A 26,659-nucleotide genomic window follows, 5' to 3' on the forward strand; every position below is an offset into this window, starting at 1 on the left:
TCATATGGACTGCGTGTCTAATAAGTCTCCATGTCTGCGTAAATACGCGCCTCACTGAATGAAATAATTAAAAGAGCAATAGTCTCCATGCGATCGGGTGAGAAAGAAAATAAAGTTTAAAACGACACTAAAGAGTAATAGTATAAAAGGAGGGGAAATTTTAAAAGGGAGAAGGGGCAGTACCGCCTCTTGCAGTGTGGGTGGGGCTGACAAGAATAGACTACATTATGCAGTTCATTTAGTTAACAAGTGAAATAATAGGGAAGCGTGCAGAGTGAATGCCAAGAGAAAAGGCACAAAACCCTATTGAGGGCTCTCAGCCGCTAGTAGCGTAACCGTCACATGGACAAACTGGCTCTCCAACTATTTAAGCAGGAACATTTTCTGCCCAGCATCACTCCGCTGCCCAGCCTCGGCTACAGAACAGACTAAGACTAAAAAACTTTTCGAAGCTCTCAGACTTTTTTGGTGAGGACACGCAGTGCTGTCAACATGCCAAGATCTTTTCTTGTGGATTCCTTGATTTTGAGGGAGAGCGGCGAGAAGGGGAGCGAGAGCAGCCCTCCGTTATTCCCGTACGCCGTGCATCCGTCGCATCCTCTCCACGGCCTCTCCGCCGGCACCTGCCACTCACGGAAAGCGGGTTTGTTGTGCTTTTGCCCGCTGTGCGTCACCGCGTCTCACCTGCACCCGTCTCCTCCGGCTCTGCCACTCATCAAGGCTTCTTTTCCTGCATTCGGTTCTCAATACTGTCACTCCGCGCTATCAAGACATCACTCCACCTCCAGCGGTATAAATCTCAACAGCGCCTCGGGGTTATACCAAGCCACGTATCCGGTGCCAGATCCGCGCCAGTTCCACTGCATATCCATAGGTGAGTTGTCTCTCTCTTCCACAACAACGTGTCAATAATCCAAAAATTTTGCAATTATGCAATACTCCTCCGATCTTAGTTATAATATACGTAGCTAAAATGTTTATTTCTCTCCTACAGAAAACAACAGCAGCCAACTTCAGAGCAGCAAGCGCATGCGCACCGCCTTCACCAGTACGCAACTCCTGGAGTTGGAAAGGGAATTCACTTCCAACATGTACCTGTCAAGACTTCGACGCATAGAGATCGCAACTTACCTCAACCTGTCCGAGAAGCAAGTCAAGATCTGGTTCCAGAACCGCCGCGTCAAGCACAAAAAAGAAGGCAAAAGCGGTTCCCACAGGACGGGTTCGCATAACTGCAAGTGCTCGTCGTCTCTATCTTCCGTCCGGTGCTCCGAGGAAGAGGATGACCTGCCCATGTCACCACCGACATCGGAGAAAGAGGACGGAGATCTGTCCGTAAGCCCATGAACTCTTATCCACCTCACCTCAACAGACTCTGTGCGCCACACACCTGTGGAATCTTGAATGCAGCCAAAAAGCGACGGTACCTGCGCGCGCCGTCATCTGTAAATAGCAAGAAAGAAGAAACCTTTATATATGTACGGGATCTGCGCATCCCTTTAATGTTGTACATTTGTATACATGTTCTATGTTTGTATTTTCTCCCGAAAACGACTTGTAAAGGCCAGAGTTCCGCATCCAAATTCAAACACAGTCCGAAATGAACAGATCTTATTCTTTGGTTTTATTCTGGATATTTCATTTGAGTGCAGGGTAGCTTCAAGCACATCCTTTGGAACGGAATATGGGATGTATACGGAACGGCGAAAATGAACTAGCGTCACTTTAGTGACAGAATTTGTTATTGTACTTTTATTGTAATGAGAATATTTATTTATTTAAAAATCTTAATACTGAAAATAAAGAATATTTCTTAGAGACCAAATGTTGCCTCATTCTTTGTTTAACAAGCACATCACCCAATATAACGCAACGCAAATAACTTTCACTGAAACCTTTAAAGTTGGATTTTGCTGATATTTTGCTTTCTTTAATATTTTGGGTACACATTTGAAAGCAATATGCAACAATTAACATTCTTAAATGTTATAAATCACTTATATTAAACGTCTGAAAGAAAACATTGTTCTGCACCTGTCACTTGGAAAAGCACGCGTAATTGCAAAAATGTATGGGAATATCGAAATGAATATGAAGGACACACAATTTTATCTTAGTGCAATGTTGGACGTTTTTGAGGATTTTCGAAACATAAAACTAGAATCAAATACACAGATTAACATGAGAAATACATATAGCCTAACATATGTTTTAACATGACTGCATGGCAGGAATAAGGAATTAGCTGGATTTTGTGATATATATTCCATATAATAAAATATAGTTTAAAAGGACTGTAGTTTAGAGTAAACCTGTCTACAAGGCACGCAATTGGTAAGCAATTGGATGCTTACCAGGACAAGGCTCGCGTGTGGAGCGCACGCCAACTATTTTTATTAAACATTTAGAAGGTCTTTAACCCAGAATAGGGACTCCGTTACCGTCTTGTCCAGGCGGCTATGAGGACCAGAAACTTCTTTTTTTAAATCATATACTGTTTAAATAAAATTTTGACTTTTATAACGCACTCTACTCTAATCTAGTCGTCGTGAGAGTTTGGGTGCGTTGAGAGTATATATTAGCCTATCTAAATCAAAGCGTCTCCATGCTCCACTATTCACAACTCAAGTACATCGGGATCGATCTCCGTCAAGAAGTCCAAAGAGACCAGTATTCATCTGGTTTCCCTGGCGTTCCCTGGGGACGCAGCTGAAAGCGCCTGGTGTCCCCCGTGCATGGGGCCTCCCGTTAAACACTGAACCCTTTAGCTCACGGTTCTTAACAGTCTCGTGAGAGCGGGTTAATAAAATCCCAAGTAGTGTATTAATGCACAGACAATAATACGCAAATGAATAAAATATGCGAATCAACGCGACAGATTCATCGATGTTTGTATTTTAATTTATTTAAAGGGGTCGAGGCGCGCACTTGGCGATTACGGTGATTATTATCTTTTGCCTTTTCCTCTGGTGATCGCGGATATAACGAAAGCTTATGGATTTAAATAACTGGATACATAAAGAGACATGTACGATATGAATGTATTGTTTAAAAACAATTATAACTCCTTAAATGTATCCAAAATAAATGGTGATGGGAAAGGACTTCGCATCGAAAAACAAATAGTTTGAATAGGTTGAGAAAACATAGGCGTGTAAAGTACACGTTAAACTTGAAAATGTATATATTTTCAAGTTTTTCATTTTATTTATATTCTTTTTTTCCAAATGCACCCGAGCTGCACCTCAGGCTATCGTGTCCGTTTTCAAATTCTGCGTTGCGCGTCCCCGTGCGCCCACATAACCATCACGACGCTTTAAATGTTAAATAATTAAACATGTTTTTAAATGTTATTTATGTCGATTTATTTTCAAGTTGTGGGTTTCAACAAAGGCTCTGGTGATTTACTAAATAGTCATCGAGACTCGGGGACGGGCTGCGCCGCTCGCGCAAACTCTCCTTTAATTGTTCACTTAAACATTTTAACCAAACTCCACTATTTGCATTTGTTAAGATATGGGATCAGACCATTTTGTTAATTGCACCATACAGTCCTATTTTGCACCGTGCGTCCTCTGCAAAGCGTCCTTTATCCATTCAATAGCCCGGGGGTATGCGCCCTGGGGGAGTTCTAAGCCTGCACGGTGCTCAAAATTTTCAATTTATTTATTCTTAATTTTGCGCCGATCAATTCATTGAAGCAAAAAGGGCTACAGTGTCTTTTTAGGGGAAGAAAGGCGAATTGTTGACGTGACCCTGACAGGGGGCTGCTGAGAGGGCTTGCCTGACGCTCGAGGGCCGCTTGAGTCAACAGACCCCCATCTAGCAGACTCGCCCTTGTCTTTCTTCTAACTAATTTTTCATTTACGGCTTTTCTTAGACTTGTCTCTTATCTATCAGATTAAAAGAGCAGCTTGTAACAAATCAGTCTGCCCGATTTACAAGAGCATTAAAAGCGGACAAAAGAGGCAGGCCGTCAGTACCTGAGTCTGGTAGACGGTGAGGCGCTGCAGCTGATTCGATGAGTTGAAAATGCGCACGAAACAAAATACTTGAATCCTGAAAAAGAGCCTTTGTATGTTTCTTTAGAAATCAAGCAATTCTGCATGACAAAGGACAATTAATAAGCCGTCTTTTCACGACCAGCAGCTGGTTTCCCTGTCAAGGAAAGTTGGAAAAAATTCGGACTGAATGCGCGCAAAAGCCCTTTGCGCGCAGACAGCTACCCAAGGTGACCCATTTGGCACAGTTAAAATAAGCGGGCTGAGGCGAAAGCGAGGGAACTGTCAAAAACATTTAAGCTGGAATATCTTGAAATTGCAAATCCCTTTATGTGGAGGGACGCTGCCGATCTGGGTTAGACGTACAATGGAGGTGGTTAAGTTGGAGAGGCTTTGGAAACGGACACGTGGCCTCTCAATGAGAACTTCTTGGGAATCGCGTGGCTCGCAGCGCGTCAACAAACTTTAAACGAGGTTTAAACTCGATACGTTCTCCGATAAAACCATAAAAGCACAATTTAGCTACACTTAAAGTTAATGACACTCTGTTTTAAAATAAAATAAAATACGCCGATAAGTGTACATTTAGGGTTCATCTTCGTTTGACGGTGGCTCGCTGCAGAATTCCCATTTCTACTAAATATATATATATATATATATATATATATATATATTAAAGTTCAAATCTCACAAAAATCGCTTTAGGTAAATACCAAACGGTGGTTTTCTTTATGTTAAATGGCCACATAATGTGGAAAATGTTACGCTTGGATGCATTTGCTTATGCAAATACAAATAGTCTAGCATTGGACAGTTTTTGGATACGTTTATTGCAACTCGTTTAGAACAAAACAATACACAAAATTAATTCATTATAAACAAAATAAGACGTAAGTAGTTTGATGTATAAAAAACAGATTTTTTTCTCTTGTTCAGCTTGGTAACTAACCAAAAGTTTGGTGTGTTTTACAAAAACCTTTTTTAAATTTGCACGCTAACAACTCTTTGGATCAGGCACTGGAGCAGCTACATTTCAGTGTGTGCTGGTGAACTTTGAAGGCACCCCATGGATACCCACCGACAGAGCAGACGTCGACCATGACCTTGTATAAACATCTCTGTTTATGAAATAGATTTTGCGCAAAAAGAAAACCAAAAATGCCAATCTTATAATAACGAATCTCAGATCTCCCCAACAACATCCAAGAAAGCCCAAGCATTGCAAACATAAACTTCAGTCGCCTGCCGCGATCTTTTAACTCGCGATCACGCAGTTTGATGTTGTTCATGCAGAACTGAATCACTCCATAAAGAGACAATGAGAAAGGCTGCCAATGGGATCTGCACCTGCAATGTCAAGAGGTCGTGAAATAATGAACAGGGCAGACTCAGAACTGCGCTTTCAAGTGTTAACTCTTGTAAACTGATATAAAGAGACAAGACGCACAATAATGCGCAAAAACGCTCGCGTATCCGCCTGTCTGCGTGCTGGCTACATTCTCTTTTGCATCGAGTTTTGCACAGTTAAACAGTTCCAGCCACCTCCTACCCCCGGTGCTATTGATGTCTTTCTGACCTGATAAAATGCGCTTGGCTGCCGTCAAATGGGCCAGCTTTGCCTGTTCACATTTAAATATGGGAATTAGTCATCAGCTCTGTCGCAAGAGGCAGAAATGAAGCAGCTAAACTGTTGGCCTCTTTTCAGCAGCCAGAGGGCCGGGGTCTGCATTCATTACATTGAATTTAGCGCGGAGGTGAGAGACCCCTGTGGCTGCCTTTTACCGGGATGTCATAACAAGGAATCGTTCTGGAAATGAGGGGGCGTGTGCACGAGGGAAGGAAGGGGGGCGATGCGAACCCGCATCATATCGGTTTAAAGCGCATTCTGTCTTTTAGTTAAACAAATTAACACGCACACAACCATGTGACGGTGGACATCGTTAAAATATGTCACTTTCAAGAGGTTTTCGTAGCAGAAAACTACGAAATCCACTTTAATACAGTTTTCTCTCGTTTCTGTCTTTCTTTTGACTTATCCCCCTTTACTCATAAATATGTTTAGTGTCAGAAGAAGACTTCACTTCTTTAAAAAAACTAAGTTCAAGAGTTTCCATTACCATTAGGAATCATCAACTTTAAGTCAACCATCACTACTATTAAAATCATTATATCATTTATTCTTGTAGTTTGTTTTGGGAATTATTCCCGTATACTCTAACACGCACGGTTGTTTCAACTCATTGTTGGGTAAAATTAGGAAATAACCAAGAAAATGTCCGTATTTTACCCAACCATGAGTTACAACAACCCATCATTTTAAAAGTGTAGAATTTTGGTTAACATCCCACAAATAGAACCCAACACAATACCAGTATTATTTTTTCTTCGTTAAAACCAAAATTTCATTATAACCATTAAACCCATTCGAATGTCTGGGTTGTTATATTGTTTTTTTAGTTCAGCATGATCTTATCTCTTTTTTTTCATTTGATCTTTTTTTATTGATAACAACAAGTGGCCAGGTATGACTGTTTTATTGCAGTAAAAGCAACCGTACGGACATACCCCTGTGATAAATGTAAATTAATCTCATAAAGCAATTAAAAAAAAATGAGCACACACACACATATATATATATATATATATATACTGTATATACATATATATATATATATATATAAAAGTACAAAACTAAAAACCAACTAGACTTGCGTCCTTCACTTCAGTGTTTTGGGTATAAATGTGTTTACGTAATCTGAAACAAAGAAATGAAGACTGAAGTCATTACCTGCAGTTAGTCTGTTAACAGGCTGCTGTCGTTTCCTCCGAGAGAGTTTTCAGGAGATTGTGTAGTGGAGCTGCAGCGCCATCTGATGGAGAAAAAACAAAACTACATCTTACATGTCAACTTGTGCACATCATACAAGCAAGTTCTCATTTTTTTAAACCAAGTGCAAATGCATTTGGCACAATTACGCAACTGATTTTGTTATAAACTTGATTATGTGACATTTTATTAGACTTTTTTTGTATTTGTGCCTTAAATTGATTAATTGCTCTTAGGTGATTCCTGACATTCACTAAATTAAGATGAAAGACTGCAATGTTTCCCCATATAGCCACACATGTACAGTTCTGCTTAAAGCGCTTTACTTGTTTATGTTTATATTTTTCTTTGTAAAATAGTTTTTTGTTGTTGTTGTTGTATTGCAACGAAATTGTACTGGCATTTACTGACAGACTAACATTAAAGACGTAAACATGAATCATGTCCAGTCTCTTTGCAATACAATACAATTTTGTACTGTTGGTATTATATGCTATTTGGAGAAAGTGTGAATAATTGACATCACAACCTAATTATAGCCATGACACAAGGGCTTGCCATTCTGATGCTAATGATTTACTTATGAGAGATGGATTTAGGATTGTAAACAAGCTTTTGTTACAGATGTTGGCAAATAATCGATTTTAATGTGCTAATTTGTACTTACTGGTTTGCTAATGTTAAGGATGATTGAAGACGTGCCAAAACGATTGAGAAAAACGGTAAACAGTGGTTGTGTTGCAGTTTGTGCTCCACGCCAGCAGGTGGCAGTGATGGCGCTCAGCGCTCTGTTTCCTCCAGGACTTTACTAGGAGCAGAGTGATCTGTAAACCTCTGTTCTCCGCTGATCGCGGGGCAGCACGGCATTAAAATGCTCAGAAATTATTGCAAGCTTCTTCAAATACATGTCCGAAAATGTGCCGTCCCCCATCACGCTGCTGCAGGTAAGCGAATCCTTTAAAGAGAGCGTTATTATACAAGGGGGCGTAAATGTGGAGGTGTGGCCAACATGGCTAGAGTGAACTAGTACGCACTGGCGTAACACAAGGATGTTTGTCTACTAGTTTCAGTTTGTTTGTTGATTATCTGTAGTTTAATTTCACCGTGAATACCCAAGTCATAGCAATATTATTGCAAATCTGCATTTTCGATTTGGTGACTTTAGCGCGTTGGAGAAAAGAAAATCAATCAGTACAGCCAAGATGACGGATGGGGAGAAATCATTTGTGTTTGACCTCCTATCTAAACGCCGTCGACTACAATTAACAAGTTAAATTATATTACTATTTGTCTTCATAAACAAACAAAAGTCTATGCTAATATCTCAAGATATGTAAAGAAACGGATTATATGTTAATATTTCAGCATTAATAATCATGTATGTTTACACCATCTGCATGAAAGAATTGAGGCCTTTGTAAAGTGACATGCGTTAAAGCTCAACAATCGGATTGTGGGAATAAAAATGCCACTTATTTTATCTATTGGGAAATTCCTCTTGAAGAATTTTTAAACCTCTTGAGACAGATCTCCCGCGTGCTCCAGGGTTGAGTTCATCAATTGCGCGTGCGCCCCTTCAAGCAAACATTAAGCATTTTAACTCAAAGTAAAAAAAACTAACTTATTAGAGGAAAAACACGAATCACATCAGCACACATTCAAATCCAGTGGTTGTGTTCCTAAAGACAGGCAACATTGGTTTCTGCTTTGCTGCTTCGTATATCCCACAATCCTGTGCGTGGCCTTTCGCGAATCAAATTCTGTCGGGTGAAGCGGTTGGTTACTGTATGTATATAAATAGTCAGTTTTGCTTATACAGATAAGTTTTAAAACATATCTATAAGTATAAAATAGTTCTGTTCCAGTTGTTACGTTTAAAACCAGAAAATAATCAAAACTTGAACGCAAGTAGTAATCTGAAAGCCTATTCAGACACAAAAATCGTAAAATCATAAAACGTTATGTAAGGGATAATGTACAGGCAGCCGGTTGTTATTGCAGAAATAAGACCCGACAGTGTGATCAGGACCCTCACACTGAAGGGGCTTATTGCGCGATAACAGCCGGTATTGTACCGAATTTTGACTCCCCTACTTCTGATTGGTTCATTCACTTAGGTTGCTGCTTTGTGATTGGTCCCTATCTCTAAGGCCCGCCCCCACACCTAATCCTAACCAGTATAGGGGAAGACAGGGGAGTCATAATCTCACGGGGAGTCAGATTTTGATACGACACCAGCTGCTTGTACATTATCCCGCTTATTACACGGCTAGTTGCCACATGAGAAAAAAATGGACATGAAAAAATGTGGATTTGAACTATTTTATTAGCTCATTTTTACCGAATGCCGACCTTCCATGAGGAAAAGGCGTTTACTTTCGGTTTTAAGATACGAAACCACATTCAAATGTCACAAAAAGGCAATTTGGTTTAATCGCTTGTAAATACAATGTCATGTATGTTATTAAAAGACATGTTTAAATTGTCAAAAAATATGTCAAAATGATTTGCTGCATCCGGGTTACCGTGTGTTATAAATTTTGAGAGGTTGTTATCTGGGAATAACGAACCTGCAAATGTCACGACTGGCCAATCAGACTCGAGCATTCCAACGAGCCGTGTGATAGTATAAAATAACACAGAATAAAGATATCTACAAAAGCAATCAAACTCAAGTTAATTGCAGAAAAGTATGAAGAATGGAAAATTCAAATGTAAAAATAGTTTTTGCTGTATTGTGTACAGTGCTGTGTTGCAGATATCCACCACTGAATTTGTGATTGGTCTTTAAAAAGAAATTCATCGCATCATAAATTGTCTTTGCTTTGTTTAGGTGTTCGACACAAGACGACGATACAGTACGCGGCACGGCCTGACATGCCAAAGCTGGCGTACAGAAAGTTGAAAGGGAAGAGTCCAGGAGTGGTGTTCCTGCCTGGTTTTGCCTCAAACATGGGCGGTCTGAAAGCAGAAGCTTTAGAAGAATTCTGCAAGTCATTAGGGCATTCGTATCTCAGGTAAACACACTGCATATGTGGTTATGCGTTTTATTAGTCTCGGTATTCAAGCACAAATGCAATGAGAAGAAAATATGCAGTAATAATATTTTGGTCATATGCTTGGGCATGGAGTTCATTATCCGTTTATACACCTTGACATCTGTCTTGTGTTAAATAAACTGTGTTCAGGTTTGACTATTCCGGCTGTGGGTCCTCTGAAGGGGAAATGAAAAACTTTAACATCGGTGCTTGGAAGAAAGATGTCCTCTATGTACTGGATGAACTAGTGGAGGGACCGCAGGTTAGTGCATGAACACCTGTACAGCTGTGGGTCTTGACTCATTTCAATGTACTCAGAGATGCATGACTCATTTTAGTTTGACCTTTTGGTCAGATTCTGGTAGGTTCCAGTATGGGCGGCTGGCTGATGCTGTTGGCTGCTCTTTCACGGCCGGAGAGGATCGCTGCTTTAGTGGGCATCTCCACAGCTGCCGATCACTTCGTCACAGCCTTCCACGCGCTGCCAATCGAGGTGCGATGCGTCCGCTTGTCTGCTTTAAATAACCGGGGTGTTTTGTTGCGGTTTGCTATGCTCGGTTTATTACAGAGATCTTAGTGACATCTGCTTTTGTGAATGTCATTTTAGAGGCGTCAGCTCACACTTACGGTTACAGTCATGTAAAAATAAATGACAAGATCTGGTTTACCAGTAGGATGATAATTGTCACCTCCTCTTATCCTCTAGACGAAGAAGGAGGTTGAAGAACAGGGCTCGTGGAAGTTCCCTACCAAGCACAATGAAGAAGGTTTCTATACTCTGAGCGTGGACTTTCTGAAGGAGGCGGAGAATCACTGCGTACTCCACAGCCCCATCCCTATGTCCTGTCCCGTACGTCTCATCCACGGCCTCAAGGACTCCGACGTCCCCTGGCACGTCTCCATGCAGGTCGCCGAGCGGGTGCTTTCCAACGACATAGACGTTATTCTTCGCAAACACGGGCTCCACCGCATGTCCGAGAAAGATGACATTAAGCTGATGGTGTACACTATAGATGATCTTATCGATAAACTGACAACGCTGGGGTAAGAGAGTGATGAGATGGACCAGGGGGAGGGGGGCTTCAAACACGCTTGACCTTTAGAAATTTTGAAGAATTTTCATTCTGGTGTGAAAGCGCACAGTGACCAGAGACCAGAATGAACATTTTTCAGATTTTTTTGCTTTTGTGTTCCACCAAACAAACACTTTAGGACATCACGAGTAAACCGATTTTTTTATTTTACAGTGAATTGTTCCTTGAAGCTACAGAAGCTTTCCGGGCGATTCAGTTGTGAAATGTTGTGCATTATTCTTATTTTCCATGACACAGATGGCATCTGTTTAACACTAGTAAATGCAATTAAGTCCAATAAGGACATGTTCGTGGAGGCTTTTTCAACCCAAATCAAAATGCCAAACTGTTGTAGACGTATCGTATCATGAACCTCATATTATTCTTGTTTGTATTGTTTCTTGTTCAACTCTTATGTGCTCATTTTTGGAACGCTTAAACCTGTAGCCTTATAAAGTTTTCATTTTTACGAGTAGCCTGGCACAGTGTTTCAGATGTGAAGGGTATGATCACCATGTCTTCAGTTTGTGCACGTCAGATTTCACACCTGAGATACAGTTGTGTAAACCCGTGTTAAAGGTTCTCATGTAAAATGTCTTTTTTGTTTGAAAGGTGTGGAGTTTATCTTGAGGTTGACTTGACTCTGTAATGAGCTGTTTTCTTGGACAAAGTCTAGAATAAGAAATGACATGTACACACTTGCTTTATTACTACGTTTTTTCATTATTTCAGAGCATCACTGTTTTTCGGTGAACTGGAAAAGAAAGTACATGCATATAGTGTGGACCCGGAGGTTCCGTTTTAATCATATGCAAGCTTTCTGAATTTTGCGAACAGATGATGGAAAATAGAAAATGTTTGTTGTTTTGTTTTTCAATTTAGATATCTTTACATATATATTTACTTAACACTATGCAATATTTTTTTATCAGTTTTTTCTTCATTTTTTTACCACCAGCTGTCTTTTCTGTGTGTTACACGTCGTACTTTCCTTTACAGTAGTATCCACAGATTTAAAAAGCCTTTATTTCCTCCAGTGACCACGTTTTTCTTCTTGTGTAGTGCATGTTTTTTCAGATTGTTAACTGAAAGTATTATCACATTTTCCTTCCTTTTTTGTAAACAGTATAAAATTTACTCCTTTATTCTTTTACTCACCCTCAGATTGTTCCAAACCTGTATAAATGTCTTTGTTCTGCTGAACACGAAGGAAGATATTTGGAAGAATGTCAGTAACCAAACAAATCTCATCCCTATTGACTCCCATAGTATTTATTTTCCCTACTATGGCAATAAATGGGGGATGAGATTTGTGTGGTTACCGACATTCTTCCAAATATCTTCCTTCGTGTTCAGCAGAACAAAGACATTTATACAGGTTTGGAACAACCTGGGGGTGAGAATGTAAAGACAGAATTTTCATTTTTGGGTGAACTATCCCTTTAAACATTTCCAAAAGTATGTTTTAAAATTATGTATGTCATGTTGTCAAATATGTATAAATCTTTCTGTTATTAAAGCTCTATGATGGTCAGAGAATGTGGCAGTATTTCATTTAGATGGCTAAACCTCACTGCATGTTGTAGAGTCATTTTAATTTCAGAATGTTTATAAATATATTTGAGCAAATATTATTTTGTCTGCCAGAAGCAGTGCATTCTGGGTAATCGCCTCTTTACGTATGTATACATATACGTACTGTAATCCAATCATGCATTTTTAAATGTGGGTCATGCGTGAATAATTTTGGACCACTATATACGGTTAATGCGTGTTCTCAGATTTATTGAGAAAAGTTGTTCAATGAATAACTAATAAGTTAATAACTCAGTTTTGTGGTGATGAAGTAACAGTGTTGTGTATTCAGGGATGTTGTGAAAGAGTCCTTCAGCATCTCACACCCCAGCTTCACATTCTGATCACTGACTTTCCTCATCACAGCTCTTTCACATCTGACAGCACAGGTAAACTCACAACTCGCATCATACAACCTGACATAAAGCAAAACTTTTATAGAGCAATGTGTGTTTATTGCTGTAAATTGATGAATGAGAGCGTTACGTAAAAGTGTCTTGTATTTTCTGTCTCAGGATCAGTTGTTCATAAGACCAGAGCAGGTAAAGCATTTATAAAAGTACTTTAAACTGAACTTTCACTGTTCATGTACATTTTTAAACATGGTATCATGATATTTTGAAGAGTTTGAAATGGCTTCAAGAGAACTAAATAAGTAAATATCGTCTGTATTTGACAGGCAAATGAATATTGGACTGCTCTGAGCAGATGTTCAGTAGTACATGGACATGGGAGACCTGATGTTTGACCTTTATATGGCTGAGTGAGTATTTGTCATTCACAGCTATACATCATTATAAACCCTGTACAGCAAATACAACACAGTGCATTGAAATTCAGGTCTTTTTTTGTTTTCCAGTGAGAACAGCAGGCTGTACATGGACATGTTGAGGAATGTGAGAGCACAGCTGGATGCACACACAGGCCGACAGTGATTGATGTGGACTGATTGATGGATTGATGGAAGACAATAGAGAATGCTGAGGCAGCTTTGCTGATGTCAGGGCTGAGCGCAAAGCAACAGCCAATGTTTTCTTTTCTCAAAGAGCTCTTTCAGAGACGACTGCTAGAACGCTTTTTAAAGTCCAGTTTAAAGTGCTTTATTTACAAAATAATTTAGAGATGAATTGGAAAAACAAAAATCAGTTTTTGCTCCACAATAAACAAAAGCGACTTAAAGATCACATATTTATGAGCACTTTAAATGTTGCTTCATATAACATTTAGGCCCGGTTTCACAGACACGGCTTCGCTTAAACCAGGACTAAGCCTTAGTTGAATTAAGATATTTATGTCGCTTTTATAAAAATACCTTAGAAGAATACATTACTGGTGTGCATCTTGAGACAAAACAATGGCACTGATATATTTTAAGATATTTCTGGGCATGTTGTATTTAGTTAAGACCGGTCAAACCTTCATTTTAGTCTAGGACTAGCCTTAAGCCTTGTCTGTGAAACCGGGCCATGATGTTTATTGAAGATGAGAGTGCAATTCGCAACTTCGCCGCTAGATGCCGCTTCATACACTAGACCTTTGATCTTCAATACGTGGCAGCAGTAGCCTATCATTTAGTGCAATATTTTAGAGTGTGTATAATGTGACATTTTGCTAACAAGACAGCAAAATATTTATGTAATTATATAGAAACAAGACAACGATTTTTGTGGGCATGTTGTTTTGAAAATGCTATTTTTTTGTAGCAATAGCTTGAATGCACAATACAAAACTGACTTTCAAGAGCTTTGTTTTTTCTGGATAAATGTTTACGTCTCATCCGATTTCAATGTCTTGCAATCCATGTGGGACACAAAATCATTCATTCTCTTTTTATGGTCAGATAGTAATTTTTCGTCATAAGCAATATTGTAAAACGTCTGCTTCCTGTTCACTCCTGTGGGAAGTCTTGCCCTGACCAATATGGCGGCGCCGTTGACACGCAGCAACGGGTTCAACGAAGCGTTTTTCTATTGTAGTTCCCAGCTCTTCCCCCTCTCCATCAGTGCATTTAGGAAAATGAACCATAGTTTTATTAAATTAAGTATGCTAGCCGTTTTTTGGTAAATTAATTTGATTCACCTTTGCTTTACGAGCTACAAATATGGATATTGTAGTGTAGTGAGTAAATTAGCCTACTGCATTTATTAAAACCAAAAAATGGTTAGTGAAGTGAAACCACGATTAATTCTGATAAGTGAGAGCCCTCCCCCTCTCCTCTCCATCAGTGTAAATGCGCGAGGCTTCGGTGTAGATGACGGATGCTGCGCTGCGTCCCACACGCTGCCCCATACTGATGCCCAACAGACGGACATTGCACGAGAAAAACAACAAACAGCCTCCATCACTGGTGAGTAGACACAAGTTGTCTCACTGTCAGTCAAATATTATACGTGTCATATTTTATATTTTATATTAAATGCGCTTTTGTCTCCTGGCATTTTTCATTAGGGAGAGGAGAGCAGTTTGCGTTTTAATGACGTCGATAGTGCATTCGTGATTAGATGCAAATGCAGGTCATTGTAGTTGAACAGCTTACATCATATGATGGCATCGCACTTTCATGTTTCGATGCGCGTTGCATGCCAACCAAGAGACGAAAAGATGAAACGCGCATTGTTTTTCTTCTCTCTCGCTCTTTGTAATTTATTCTGCACAATGCAATGCATTACAGAACAAATGTATTATGGACTGGAAATGTGTTTTTTCCAATACACAATATGAAAGAAACATGAATGCATTTTCAATTCAATTGTCAATTTGATTCAAATATAATCTTGTGCTGTTTGTGTTCTACAAGAGTTCAGATTTTCAGCCCTGTGGGTCGGTGTTGATGTCTGAGCGCTGCATGGCTAACAGAGGACCGAGCTATGGGCTCAGCCGTGAGGTCCAGGAGAAGATCGAGCAGAAGTATGTCGCTGAGCTGGAGGCTCGCCTGGTGGACTGGATCCTGTTGCAGTGTGGAGACGACCTGGAGAGACCGGAACCTGGCAAACAGAACTTCCAGAAATGGCTCATGAGTGGAACAGTATGTGCGGATTATATGAGCGCAGAATGATGGATGCGTGGAGAAGGAACATCAATGATTGAGTGTTTTTCACAAGCCCTTCATTTGTTTCCATGCAGCATTTTGTGATATATAAAGTCATTGGCAGGATGATGTGGCATTATTGAGAATGTGACTGAATTGCGTTCCTGGCCAGTGAGGCTTGCTGTGAGTGTGTGTTGTGGATTCAGTTTGAGTGATGTGTCTGTCTTCTGTCTCCGTCACAGATTCTGTGCCGTCTCATCAACAGTCTGTACCCGAGTGGTATAGAGCCCATTAAGAAAATTACAGAAACTAAAATGGCCTTTAAACAAATGGAGAAGATTTCGCAGTTCCTGCAGGCCGCTGAGGAATACGGAGTCACTAGAGGAGACATATTTCAGACGGTTGATCTTTGGGAAGGTATAACAAAAAGAGAATTGTGCCAACATGTTAATTTATTTCATTAGACAGCTAACGTTTATTTAATAAAAATACATGACTTGGCTCATTCTCAAAAGAAAAATCAGCCAATAAGAACTGCTGTTTAAAAAGCATCTCTTGGTAAGACTTATAACACAGCTTTGATATATTTCAACATAATTCCTAAAGTTACATTTGTGTTATGGAATATAATACATATTATAGAATAAAAAAGAAAAAAATTATTTCCATGGAAAATATCACTGGAAACGTAATTTGTTTAGTAATATTCATTGGCTCAGTGAAGAGTGTGAAAGATGCTTTGGTGTTTATTTTGGAATCATGTTTAAAGCGTTTGGTTGGGTGTTGAAGGGAAGGACATGGCAGCGGTCCAGAGGACACTGGTGGCACTGGGAAGTGAAGCTCTCACGAAAGACGATGGTCATTTCCGCGGAAACAAAGACTGGTTTCATAGGTGAGCTGTAAAGAGGAGGGTGTCACCTTGAGAATGTTCCAGACTGCCCGAATGCTACATTTGATGCATTTCGTATCACAGAATCAGAAGTGATTACAGAGAAACAACATGGTTGGGATCAAAGTGCAATTGTTATAGTGGCATTCACTTTGCTGTTGTCTTATGTAGAATTTTTTTTATTTAGTTATCATTGGTGAATGACTCTTAAAGGAACAGTTTACCAGAAAATTAAAGTTATCCCTTTGTTTACTCATCTACATGCAATCCTAGGTGTATACGATCAATCATATACGAAAAAAATGTCCAGTGTCTGTTGGAATTCAAGAGTGATATTAAGTCATCCAAAAGCAATGTGAAAGACTGACAGCATGACAAGACGCATAAAAACTTGAACACATAAAAAATGATCGTTGAACTTTTCCTAAACACATGTAGAAATATGACATTCGTACTGCTTGAAGGTGAATCTGTATATACAGTGATTTCTGTGTTTAAATCTCTGTAATTGTGTTTCAGGAAAGCTAAAGTACAGAAGAGGGAGTTTTCCGAGGAGCAGCTGCGTCAGGGCAGGCGTTTGATCGGTTTGCAGATGGGAAGCAATCGCGGAGCGTCTCAGTCCGGTATGGTGGGTTACGGCACCCCGCGACAGATCATGCGCCACGACTCTCCCCGACACAACGGAAATGAGTCTGACAGCAATCCCTAAACACTCCAGTCTGGTATGAGTGAAACAGTCAGAGTCGTGTATGTGTGTACAGTATATATATAGATACAGTGGACACCAGATCTGAGTTTACACACATTAGTGTTAGTGCTTTACCCACAATCCACCAGATACGCTGTTAAAATAAAATTCAATCATGAGTAACTTTGAATGTGTTGCCCTTTGAGAAGCTGACAGACAGGCTTTTGTGGACGGTCAGATGTTTAGTCCTGCATGCTGCGAAATAGAAACGTTCAAAAGACAGAAGTCTTCTTTTGGGGCGTCATGGTATTATGGTTGATGTGATGCTGTATTACACGCAAAAAATGATTTTCTTACTCAGTATTTTAATCTTGTTTCCAGTACAAATATCTCAGCGTTCACGATACATTGAGAAATAAAATGATGTAAGAGATCGTAAACCTTGTTTTATTGAAAAAGAAAAATGTGCATTTTTGTTTTAAACAAGAACATATATCTGCCAATTGTATGAATGGATGATTTTTTTTCTTTCTAACTTAATATTTTGGCAAATTTGTATTGTGAGCATAACCTCACTGAATTTAGAAATAGGCTAAACATCTTAAATCATTTTGCCTCTTTAATAGAGGCATCTTTAGGAATGGTACATATTTGTTCTAGAATACATCTATAAAAATGCCAAAGAAAATCATTTTTTGCAGTCTCACGGGTTCTGACAACATGCATAACTGACAGATTTGTGCTGTTTTCACACATAAAAAAAGAATGTTCACATTGGCGTGCTTATTTTTCAGACGTCACAGAAGCAAACTGATGCTTTAGGTCCTAGTTTTGTCATCAAACTGTGTATTTAAGTTGCTGTATATTCACTGTACAGAATCAACTGTGGTATTTATGAAATGTATCTGTTATTTATGAAAATGTCTCTATTTTCAAAACATTTCATTGGATTTACTAACATGTATGTAAGTCCTTTAAATGTGCTTCTGCTGTGTGACTGTATTATAGATTATTTATTGTGAGGTTTCATGTTTTATCCACATATTTTTGACAATCACACACCCTTTCCACTTTTTATGACTTTAGAAACTTTGAAAGTTTTGGTACATTTAACAGTTTCAGTATTGTTCATTTCATGTTGTTATTGCTGTGGTGGTTTGATTTTAAATGCATCTCATTTATTTATTTGAAAAATAAGATCTGTAACATAATATATAATCATCTATAACTTGATTTGTTTCAGTTGATTTCTTTTGAGAAATGTAACGTAAATGCATTCTTTTATTTTGACACTGGTTGCATAAAAATGAATGAGCAAATTTGAACAGAAAGGCAGTCGACAATCCTACAAAGTGGAATACAGCGAATATAATCAGGTTTTATCCATTTAAAGTCGACGTGATCCAGACATTATTTACACATTGATTAAAGAATGCAAGGTCAAAAGTATTTTGAAAAAAGGATGGGACATTTACAAAGCCAAAAATGTGTTGAAAGCAAATGGGCACATTCTCATTTTATGTCGATTTTAAAATGATAATCAGTGATATGATGTCACGCACGCACACGCGTCATCTTCACACACAATGATATCAACAGTCTTGCATCACTTCTGATGGTCACATGTTCATTTTAATGTGATAAAAGCAAATGTGCCCACTGTGATACACAGGTGACAGTAAACATACCTGACCATCACACAAACGGTAATATTTGTGTTTTTTGTTGTTGTACAAACTCATCATATTGTTTTATGTCAAGATGCGTCAAAAACAAACATTTAAACAGTAAATCTAGGAAACTAACGAGAATGAGAAAAAAAAGGAATCCAAGTACATCGTCTTGCTTCTGTTTACTCGATGGTCTGGTCTGGTTGTGCATCAGTCTGCTCCGCCGCTTCACCACGTTTGACCTGGAAATTAAAACAAGATGTAAGAAATTTTGTGAAGAAAACTGCTGATTTATGACAACTCTTGAAGATAATAATATAGATGTGTAAAGGTCTTCTGTACACGGACCAGTTAGTGTCATTACTGAAGCAAAACTTCTACCTTGAGGTTGTTGTAATGGTCAAGGCTTTTGCAGTGCTCTGATTTTGCTTTCTTCTCATCGCTGTAGAAAACATTACACAGCTTGCAGAAGAAGCCCGTAACTGGAATGACGTAATTCACACCTGAAAAAAGCAAAGGGGTATTTGTTGGGGATGTTTTTTGACACAAATCCATCCCATTGGCAAGACATTTGAAACCATTAAAGAAATAAATCTGGTCACTTGCAATGAAAGTGAAAAGGGCCTGTGCATCAATGTTAAAGAAACAAACAGGTGATCGTGTGAAGTTTGTCTTACCCACAGCGTGTTCGGGTTCATATGGATCCAGCGGGCTTTTGTCTTGCTCATCGGTGTCTTCCGAAGCTTTTTCTTCACACGCGGGATCGCCACACACACCTTCACAATCTGCCGCAGAGCTGTTGTTGCTCTATAAACACAAAATATAAGAATTCAATCTTGTATCTCTATTGTTTTGTTATCATAGACCCCAACGATTTAAGTAACAGGTGATGCTGTGACTGGTGGAACTGTGATGTTTACCTTATTTGTGGCGTTCTTGTTTGCCTGCTCTCTTTCTGTCTTGACAGGGTTGACGGGTTTTTGTTTCTTCTTATAAACGAGTGAATAGAGCTCGAGTGTTCTCCTACAACAACAACAACAACAACAAACTGAAAATGCCACTACAGTAGGGCTGAAAGAAAAAAGTCTGATAGAGAGAGCTTCTTTTGAGTTTCAACTGTTTGTATTATTGATAAAAGAATTGGAAGACAAGACGGGACTCTTCTCTGAAAAACAGTTTGTTTTTTTGGTGTGGTTGCAGTATCAATATAAATATTCAATAAATCAAAATATTGTGTTAAAAGCGTACAATTTATTGTTTGTCACAACTGACTTAATACAATAAACCACAATTCACGATTACTGTAATATCATAATATTTTGAACAACAACAAAAAAACGAAACTGAATTTCAAATAACAGATTTATTTCCAAAAGAAATTCAATAACATTTGTTGTTCTCATGTACTCGCTAAAATATGACTTGTCCCGGCTCTAATTTTAAAGGGATACTCCACCCAAAAATGAATCACTGCCCCCGAGTTGTTCCAAACCTGTATAAATGTCTTTGTTCTGTTGAACACAAAGGAAGATATTTGAAAAGAAAGGTTAGCAACCCATACTTCTGGGACATCGATGACTACCATATTAGAAAAACATTAAATGGCAGTCAAAGGTGCCCTAGAACTCTTTGCTTCCCTAAATTCTTCAAAATACCTCATTTTGTGTTCAACAGAACAAAACAAATGATACATTTTTTCAAATATATTTCTTTCTCTTCATCAGAACAAAGAAATTGATACAGGTTTGGAACAACTTGAGGAAATGATGACACAACTTTCATTTTTGGGTGGAGTAGCCCTTTAATGACAACGCTGTGTCAACATTTTGACAACGCTTTGCCAACGTTTCATTTCAAGGCTGCACAAAAATAAGCGAATGAATCACTCACCAGCGAATCAGTGAGTCTCCTTTCCTGCATATGTCGACCTTTAGCAACGAACCCCAAAATTTGCAAGGCCTGCGCATGTAATATGAAACAATCTTCTCAGCTGATTTTGCCTTTTCGAACTGTATGTAACACTGATGGGAAAAAGAGGCCGCAGAATAAATGATTAGCATGAACGTCAGGTGCTGCTACGAATGTTAATACGTGTGTGTGTGTGTGTGTGTGTGTGTGTGTGTGTGTGTGTGTGTGTGTGTGTGTGTGTGTGTGTACATACAGTTCCCACTTTCTTGTTAAGAAAGTAACCAGTCAGCGTTCCGAAGGACTTGACAAGATGAAAGATGTTCATGTGCGTGTATCTCTGCTGCGCGGGTGCCACAGTAGGAAGACAGCTGATGAAAATGGATCTCCCGCTAGGGCTCTGAAAATTGAACAGGGTTTGAAACCAGCACGACTATTTTACTTTTATTACCATAACTGTGTACATTTACAACAAGGGTTCTGTCAAATGCAAGTCATAATTTCACTTTTTTCCTTCTTAATAAATATGTTCACTTTTAAAGAAAGACAGATTTTATGTAACAATCACACAACAAACAGTAGAAAAATGGCACTGAAAGGTGAAGGAGATCCCTATTCAAATCTGCGTTGTGTTGTAGCACCTCAATTGTCTTCATGGTAAAAGACATGGAAATGGACACAGGTATCCCCCACAGGGTGGCTTTGTGCTCTTTGTAGTACCGCACCATTTCTTCAGCTGTCTCCTCTGTTTCCAGTTCGATCATGGCCTACGGAAACACAGGTATTGGTAAAACTAGATCTGATTAAAAAAACAACTCGCGTTTGGACTAAAGATATAAAAAAAGTATATACAGACCTCCTGTCTGTACACAGAGGCAGTATGCTTGACTATACGCCCAAAGGGTGCACAGAGTCTGCAGAGCTCCTTCAACAGGTCCGGGGTCTTTCTGACGGGCCACACCACCACCACTTTACCTTTCTATGAGAGTCAACACAAACACACACACACACACACACACACACACACACACACACATAAGACTAACCTTAAAACTAACACACAAATCTCTCTGATTTTCCCATAAATAACATTGGCTGGTAGGCATTACTTGTTACTTGTATTACTACTGACCTTTGGCTCTGATGAATCTAGAAAAAAATAAAATAAGGAAAGAAGTGTTACTGACAGCACTAAATGCATTGTGGGACTAAATGCACTGTGAATGTTAGTGGTCATATCGTTTAAACAGCCACGGAAAACATTAAGAGACATTTTTAGTTTTCTAAATTTAGGTAAACACATACCTTGATTGTTTCATTTTGTGATCTACTAACAATAATATCTCCCAAATTTCAAATAAAAATATGGTTTCTATTTGCATTGATTTGCAGAAAATTTAAACTGGAGAAACAGGGGAAAATAACAGAAAAAATGCTCTGTATTGTTTCAGACCTCAAATACTGCAAAGAAAACGAGTTCAGATTCACTTTTAAGCAATACAACAGTCTTTTTGGACATGTATTTAGGAAAAGTTCAAAAATGATTTTTATTCACAGTTTCATGTGTCTTATCATGTTTATCATGTCTTTCACATTGCTGTTGGATGACTTCATTTTGTTGAAAATCAACAGACACTGAACTGGAATGACCACAATACATCTAGAAATGCTGATTACAGGAAAATCTAGAACGATCTCTTATTATTCGACAGATATTTGCCACAGTTTGATGTACCTAAAGCCGCTTCGCCCGCTGTGCCGTCCAGCTCATCTAATGTCACGAAATCCTCAAAGTTTTCTGGGAATTCCGTATCGTCGAAACCATCCTGAAAATACAAAAAGCATGCACACTGCATTCAGTCCCATCAATATTAATCATCTTTATCTGCAACTAGGCTGACTCGAGAAGCACCAGACGTTAATCTGGTGTCTTCAAGGTGTCCGACGGACCTGTTCGTCTGGATGTTCCTCTAGACCTCTTGCTCTATTCTCCTCTCTCTCTTCCTCAGCAGCAGGCTCCCCCCCCTCCGTCTTAATCTTCTCGTCTTCCGTCTGCGTCATGACATCATCCGCTGTGTCATCAAGCAGTCCAGGTTCATCCTCCATCTGAATGCCCTCTTCGTCCTCCAGCATCCTCTCTTCTTCGTCTTTTTGTGTGAGGTCCTGGCTGGAGCCGTCACCTTTCTCCTTGCTGTTGGAGGACTCGTCTCTCGATTTGCTGCTGGTGCTGGAATCAGATTTCCTGGACGGACGATCTGGGCTGCTCTCCCTGCAAAAAGCATATCAAGTGAATGTTCAAGTTAAGATACACGCAGCCCTTGCTTAATACAAATCATTTTTTCTTGCTTTCTGGATCTGAGAAGACAAAATGAGTCTCATACTTGTGCAGACTTGTGATGTTGGTCATGTTGACTTTGACGCTTTTGCCTTGCATCCTCAGCGGGTTGATGTAGTAATACTTCACCATGATGTCTGCATCCCGCCAGTTAACCATCTCGACCAAAGCCTGAGCACGCACAAAAACCTTGAAACACTTTGAAAACCAAAACATAAAGCGGACAAGAAAAACAGACAGAACGATTGCTTCACCTTACAGTCCATGAATTTAGACTGCCGCACCCTGCCGAACATCACTACGAGCTTCAGGACCTCGTCCTCGACATCTCCGGGAGGCAAATGTGAGAAGCAAACCACAGTAGGCGGGGTCGGACGTTTAGCTCGCTTTGGCAAAGGCTCGTCGAACTTGGGTGGTGACTGCCAAACAGAAACGTCCAGGAATGCCCCTCAGTGATGCTGAAAAACGTTAAATGTAACTCTATAGGATGTGATGGGTTCTACTCACGTGGACGCCCTCCACTGTCGGTGATAAATACAGAGTGACTCGGTTCTCTTTGACGAAAGCAGGTTTCATCTGGTAGTGACTGATCATGCTCTGAGCCTCTTTGTGGGAACTAAACTCCAAAAAACCCTACGAACCAGAACGTAATATTAACATTCATTTAATACCAACATGAAAATCATTATTTAGCATTATGAGCGTTATGGATGAAACAATGACTTTTGTCACTTCATTATTTTTATTATTCTCTTTTTAGTGTTTTATTACCTTCGCAGGGAACACCAAGTGTTTGATGATTGTGCCAAACGGCCTTCCGAGCACCAAAAGCTCCTCCACGGACACAGCGCCCATAGGAAACTTGGCGACTACAACTCTGGTTTTGGGCTGGGGAAAACACAGAAATACTCGACATTTGAATTTCTCTGCACAAAGAATGGACAATTTAAACAGGCTGAATTACCTTCGGAGGGTGAAAATGGTCCAATGTGGTGGATTGCGACGGATCACCTTAAACACACAGACAGAATGAGATCTCTCATCAATTATTTGCTGTTTTGTCATTAAATCAGACGGTGCATTTTCCAGACTTAAAAGTGTGTTAAAAATGTTAATTTACTTAAAAATGCATGTTGTTGTGTACCTGGGACGGGGTGTGAGCTGTAGGGTCTTTTAGGAGGCTGAGAAGAGCGAGAACTTTGCGAGGATTCCCGTTTTTTGTGACGGACACCTAGAAGATGTTCTTTCCATGTCTGTAAAGTCGAGAAAAACAGGTAACTGATGACAGAAATATGACAGATGAGTTCAAAATGCTGGCCTATATTGATCTGATTGATAGCTACAAACAGAACACGCCTCCATAAAATATCCAAACGCTTTAAATGGTGCATTTAGCATTAACCTCTTTGCTTTTAATTTCTATGTTGTGGAACTGTAATAACAACATATTTAAAGACCAAACAAGGAGAGAATTTTTATTTTTGGGTGAATACTGTTGTATTCCTATAAAAAAACGCCTATTTGGATAATTCAGTGAAATGAATATTATACATTACTTCATCAGATTTTGTTATTTTCTGTTGACCAAGATGACCATTCATTTAAAGTTATTAACACTCAAATCACACAACACCAGATTTAAAAACAAGAGACTCCAAAAACCAAAACAAAAATTTAAATCAGAACTATAACTTGCAACTGGTGAATTGCAATTCAGACGCATAACAATGTTGATGTTATTTTAATGTTACCGTTTAATTTCAGCTCACTACCTTTAAGGAATTCACCACACACTTGCAGAGGGAGCATTTGTGTGGAAACTCTGTGGGGACGCCGGCCACTTCCGCCTCCACGGCCACATCATCCCCGCTTTGTCTTTCGTGGGATGACATCCTGCATCTCGAGTCCCTTTTTTCACCTGTGGAGCGATGCCCCTCTCCTTTCCCATAATGCTCATGGTCATAGCTGCCACAGCGTCTTGAGCTGGAAGGCGGGGGGCTTTTCCGCCCGTCACCGGTGCGGCTCTCGGGTGTGTCCAGCTTTTCCTGTGAATTTCTGGGTTTGTTTCTGTAGTCAGTGTCTGTGGCAGCCGATATCTTATTGGCCCGCTTCGCCTTGAGCTGCATAATTAGATAAGGGAGAGTCTCCACGCTGATCTCGCTTTCCGGAATCTGAGCGAGGGCGTCCACGTCTTCCTGGGACAGGCCGAGCGTAGCGTACAGGCTTTGCACATTGATTGTTTCCGTTTCACCTGCATCCTCGCCACTGACTGACTCCATTGCGTTCGCAGATCTCCGAGGAAGTCAAGCGACCATCTGAGTTTTAACATAGTAATGACAGACAACAGACAAGGGATTTGATTATTCATACAATGAACAACATCATTTGTTTTTCAAATGTTGAGGAATGGCACAACTCTTTATCAAATGCCCAGTGACTGTGATAAAACCAATACACATTTTATCATTACAAAGTTTTGATGTTATCTGTAGTTGATGTTAGTACAAATAATTTAAATACAATTTCTAATTCTAATACAATATTCAATAGTATCGCATAAACAAATAAGTTAGTGCTTATTTATCATCATCATTCATAATATTTAAAAATGTCCAAAACAACTGCTAGCAGATTTTTGTTTTAAGTGTTAACTTATAAGCAAATGCTTTTGTGAAGCATTTACGTCTGTAAATGGTTTTCCTATCTGGGGTCGACTCTATAAGAATGCTAAAATATTCAATAAATAAAATCAACGTTGCTTTACAAACCTGTGGACATAATACAGTCAAATCAATAAAAACATCATTCGCCTTGACGCATAAATGTCTTACATTAACCAACCATTACAATCTACTGTCTAAAGTTCAGTTAACCCGAACTATGATGTTTGTCATACACGCCCCGCAAACACGCATATGAAATATGCTAAATTAACGTTTCTCTTCTTTCACTTTCTGGCTTCTTTTACGTTCACACCGCTGACGTTTACACATATAACGCGAAAATTAAGGAGGAACATTGCAAAATATGTCTCAAATAACATAATTAAACAAACAGCTTAAATAATTACCCAAATGTCGGTCAATTAATGTTTTTTTAGGGTCTGTAAACACGGACGAAAGCTCGAGGTTTCTTCTGTGATGTGTCGCGCGTAGGTTAAGAACTGCGAACAGCGCCACCTGTCGCACTGGAGGACAAACAACTGCAGGAATGTCAGTCGCAGCAATTCTTCCCATGAAATTGATTATAAATGTCTAAAATTCAACTTTATTTCAACCTATTTTTTATTATATCAAAGTATATCACATTATCAAAGTATAACATTTTTAAAACTCTTTTTATTTATCAAAGAGGTTAAGCCCATCAACAGAATGAATCTTGACATCACTGTGCATCACTGATGGGGATTTTTAAGCAGTTATAATGGTGATTTTAATGCAGTTTTAAATCCATAAGTTAAAGCACTTACATAAAATACATTTGTTTATAACTTACATATATACTTTGTTGAACAAAAATATAAGAAAAACATAAAATTATATGATAATATCGGCAACTAATAACATGTACTGTTTTACTGAAACAAACTGATATTGTCATCGCTAGCCATTATAAACTAAATATTAGATT

At 39.2% G+C, this 26,659-nt stretch overlaps 4 protein-coding genes across 5 annotated transcripts; 3 read left to right on the top strand and 1 right to left on the bottom strand.

The window, feature by feature from the left end:
- The first annotated feature begins 280 nt into the window (after positions 1-280).
- Positions 281-1,816, top strand: gsx1 (GS homeobox 1). Its single transcript, XM_057323085.1, has 2 exons — positions 281-874; positions 995-1,816. The coding sequence occupies exons 1-2, from the start codon at positions 493-495 to the stop codon at positions 1,345-1,347; spliced, it is 735 nt and encodes a 244-aa protein (XP_057179068.1). The 5' UTR covers positions 281-492; the 3' UTR covers positions 1,348-1,816.
- A 5,798-nt stretch (positions 1,817-7,614) lies between these two features.
- abhd10a (abhydrolase domain containing 10, depalmitoylase a) lies at positions 7,615-12,468 on the top strand. Of its 2 annotated transcripts, none has more exons than XM_057360880.1 (5): positions 7,615-7,772; positions 9,662-9,845; positions 10,017-10,128; positions 10,222-10,359; positions 10,573-12,468. In XM_057360880.1, the coding sequence occupies exons 1-5, from the start codon at positions 7,700-7,702 to the stop codon at positions 10,912-10,914; spliced, it is 849 nt and encodes a 282-aa protein (XP_057216863.1). In that variant the 5' UTR covers positions 7,615-7,699; the 3' UTR covers positions 10,915-12,468. The 2 variants fall into 2 exon arrangements, with proteins under 2 accessions (XP_057216863.1, XP_057216872.1); XM_057360889.1 differs by lacking the exon at positions 7,615-7,772 and adding an exon at positions 7,872-8,097.
- A 2,035-nt stretch (positions 12,469-14,503) lies between these two features.
- Positions 14,504-18,251, top strand: tagln3a (transgelin 3a). The gene is made up of 5 exons (XM_057319135.1): positions 14,504-14,861; positions 15,312-15,539; positions 15,785-15,959; positions 16,332-16,434; positions 16,951-18,251. The coding sequence occupies exons 1-5, from the start codon at positions 14,766-14,768 to the stop codon at positions 17,138-17,140; spliced, it is 792 nt and encodes a 263-aa protein (XP_057175118.1). The 5' UTR covers positions 14,504-14,765; the 3' UTR covers positions 17,141-18,251.
- Positions 18,252-18,477: 226 nt separating this feature from the next.
- zgc:152816 (uncharacterized protein LOC777712 homolog) lies at positions 18,478-26,193 on the bottom strand. Its single transcript, XM_057319123.1, has 19 exons — positions 26,100-26,193; positions 24,802-25,344; positions 24,174-24,282; positions 23,994-24,040; positions 23,801-23,917; positions 23,537-23,662; positions 23,284-23,448; positions 23,076-23,200; positions 22,645-22,963; positions 22,430-22,520; positions 21,827-21,843; positions 21,551-21,673; positions 21,336-21,461; positions 20,951-21,094; positions 20,680-20,810; positions 19,710-19,812; positions 19,467-19,596; positions 19,171-19,292; positions 18,478-19,031 (listed from the first exon to the last, which is right to left on the bottom strand). The coding sequence occupies exons 2-19, from the start codon at positions 25,306-25,308 to the stop codon at positions 18,972-18,974; spliced, it is 2,562 nt and encodes an 853-aa protein (XP_057175106.1). The 5' UTR covers positions 25,309-25,344; positions 26,100-26,193; the 3' UTR covers positions 18,478-18,971.
- Between the last annotated feature and the right edge of the window lie 466 nt (positions 26,194-26,659).

The sequence above is a fragment of the Triplophysa rosa genome, linkage group LG2, assembly GCF_024868665.1.
Source record: "Triplophysa rosa linkage group LG2, Trosa_1v2, whole genome shotgun sequence".
NCBI lineage: Eukaryota > Metazoa > Chordata > Actinopteri > Cypriniformes > Nemacheilidae > Triplophysa > Triplophysa rosa.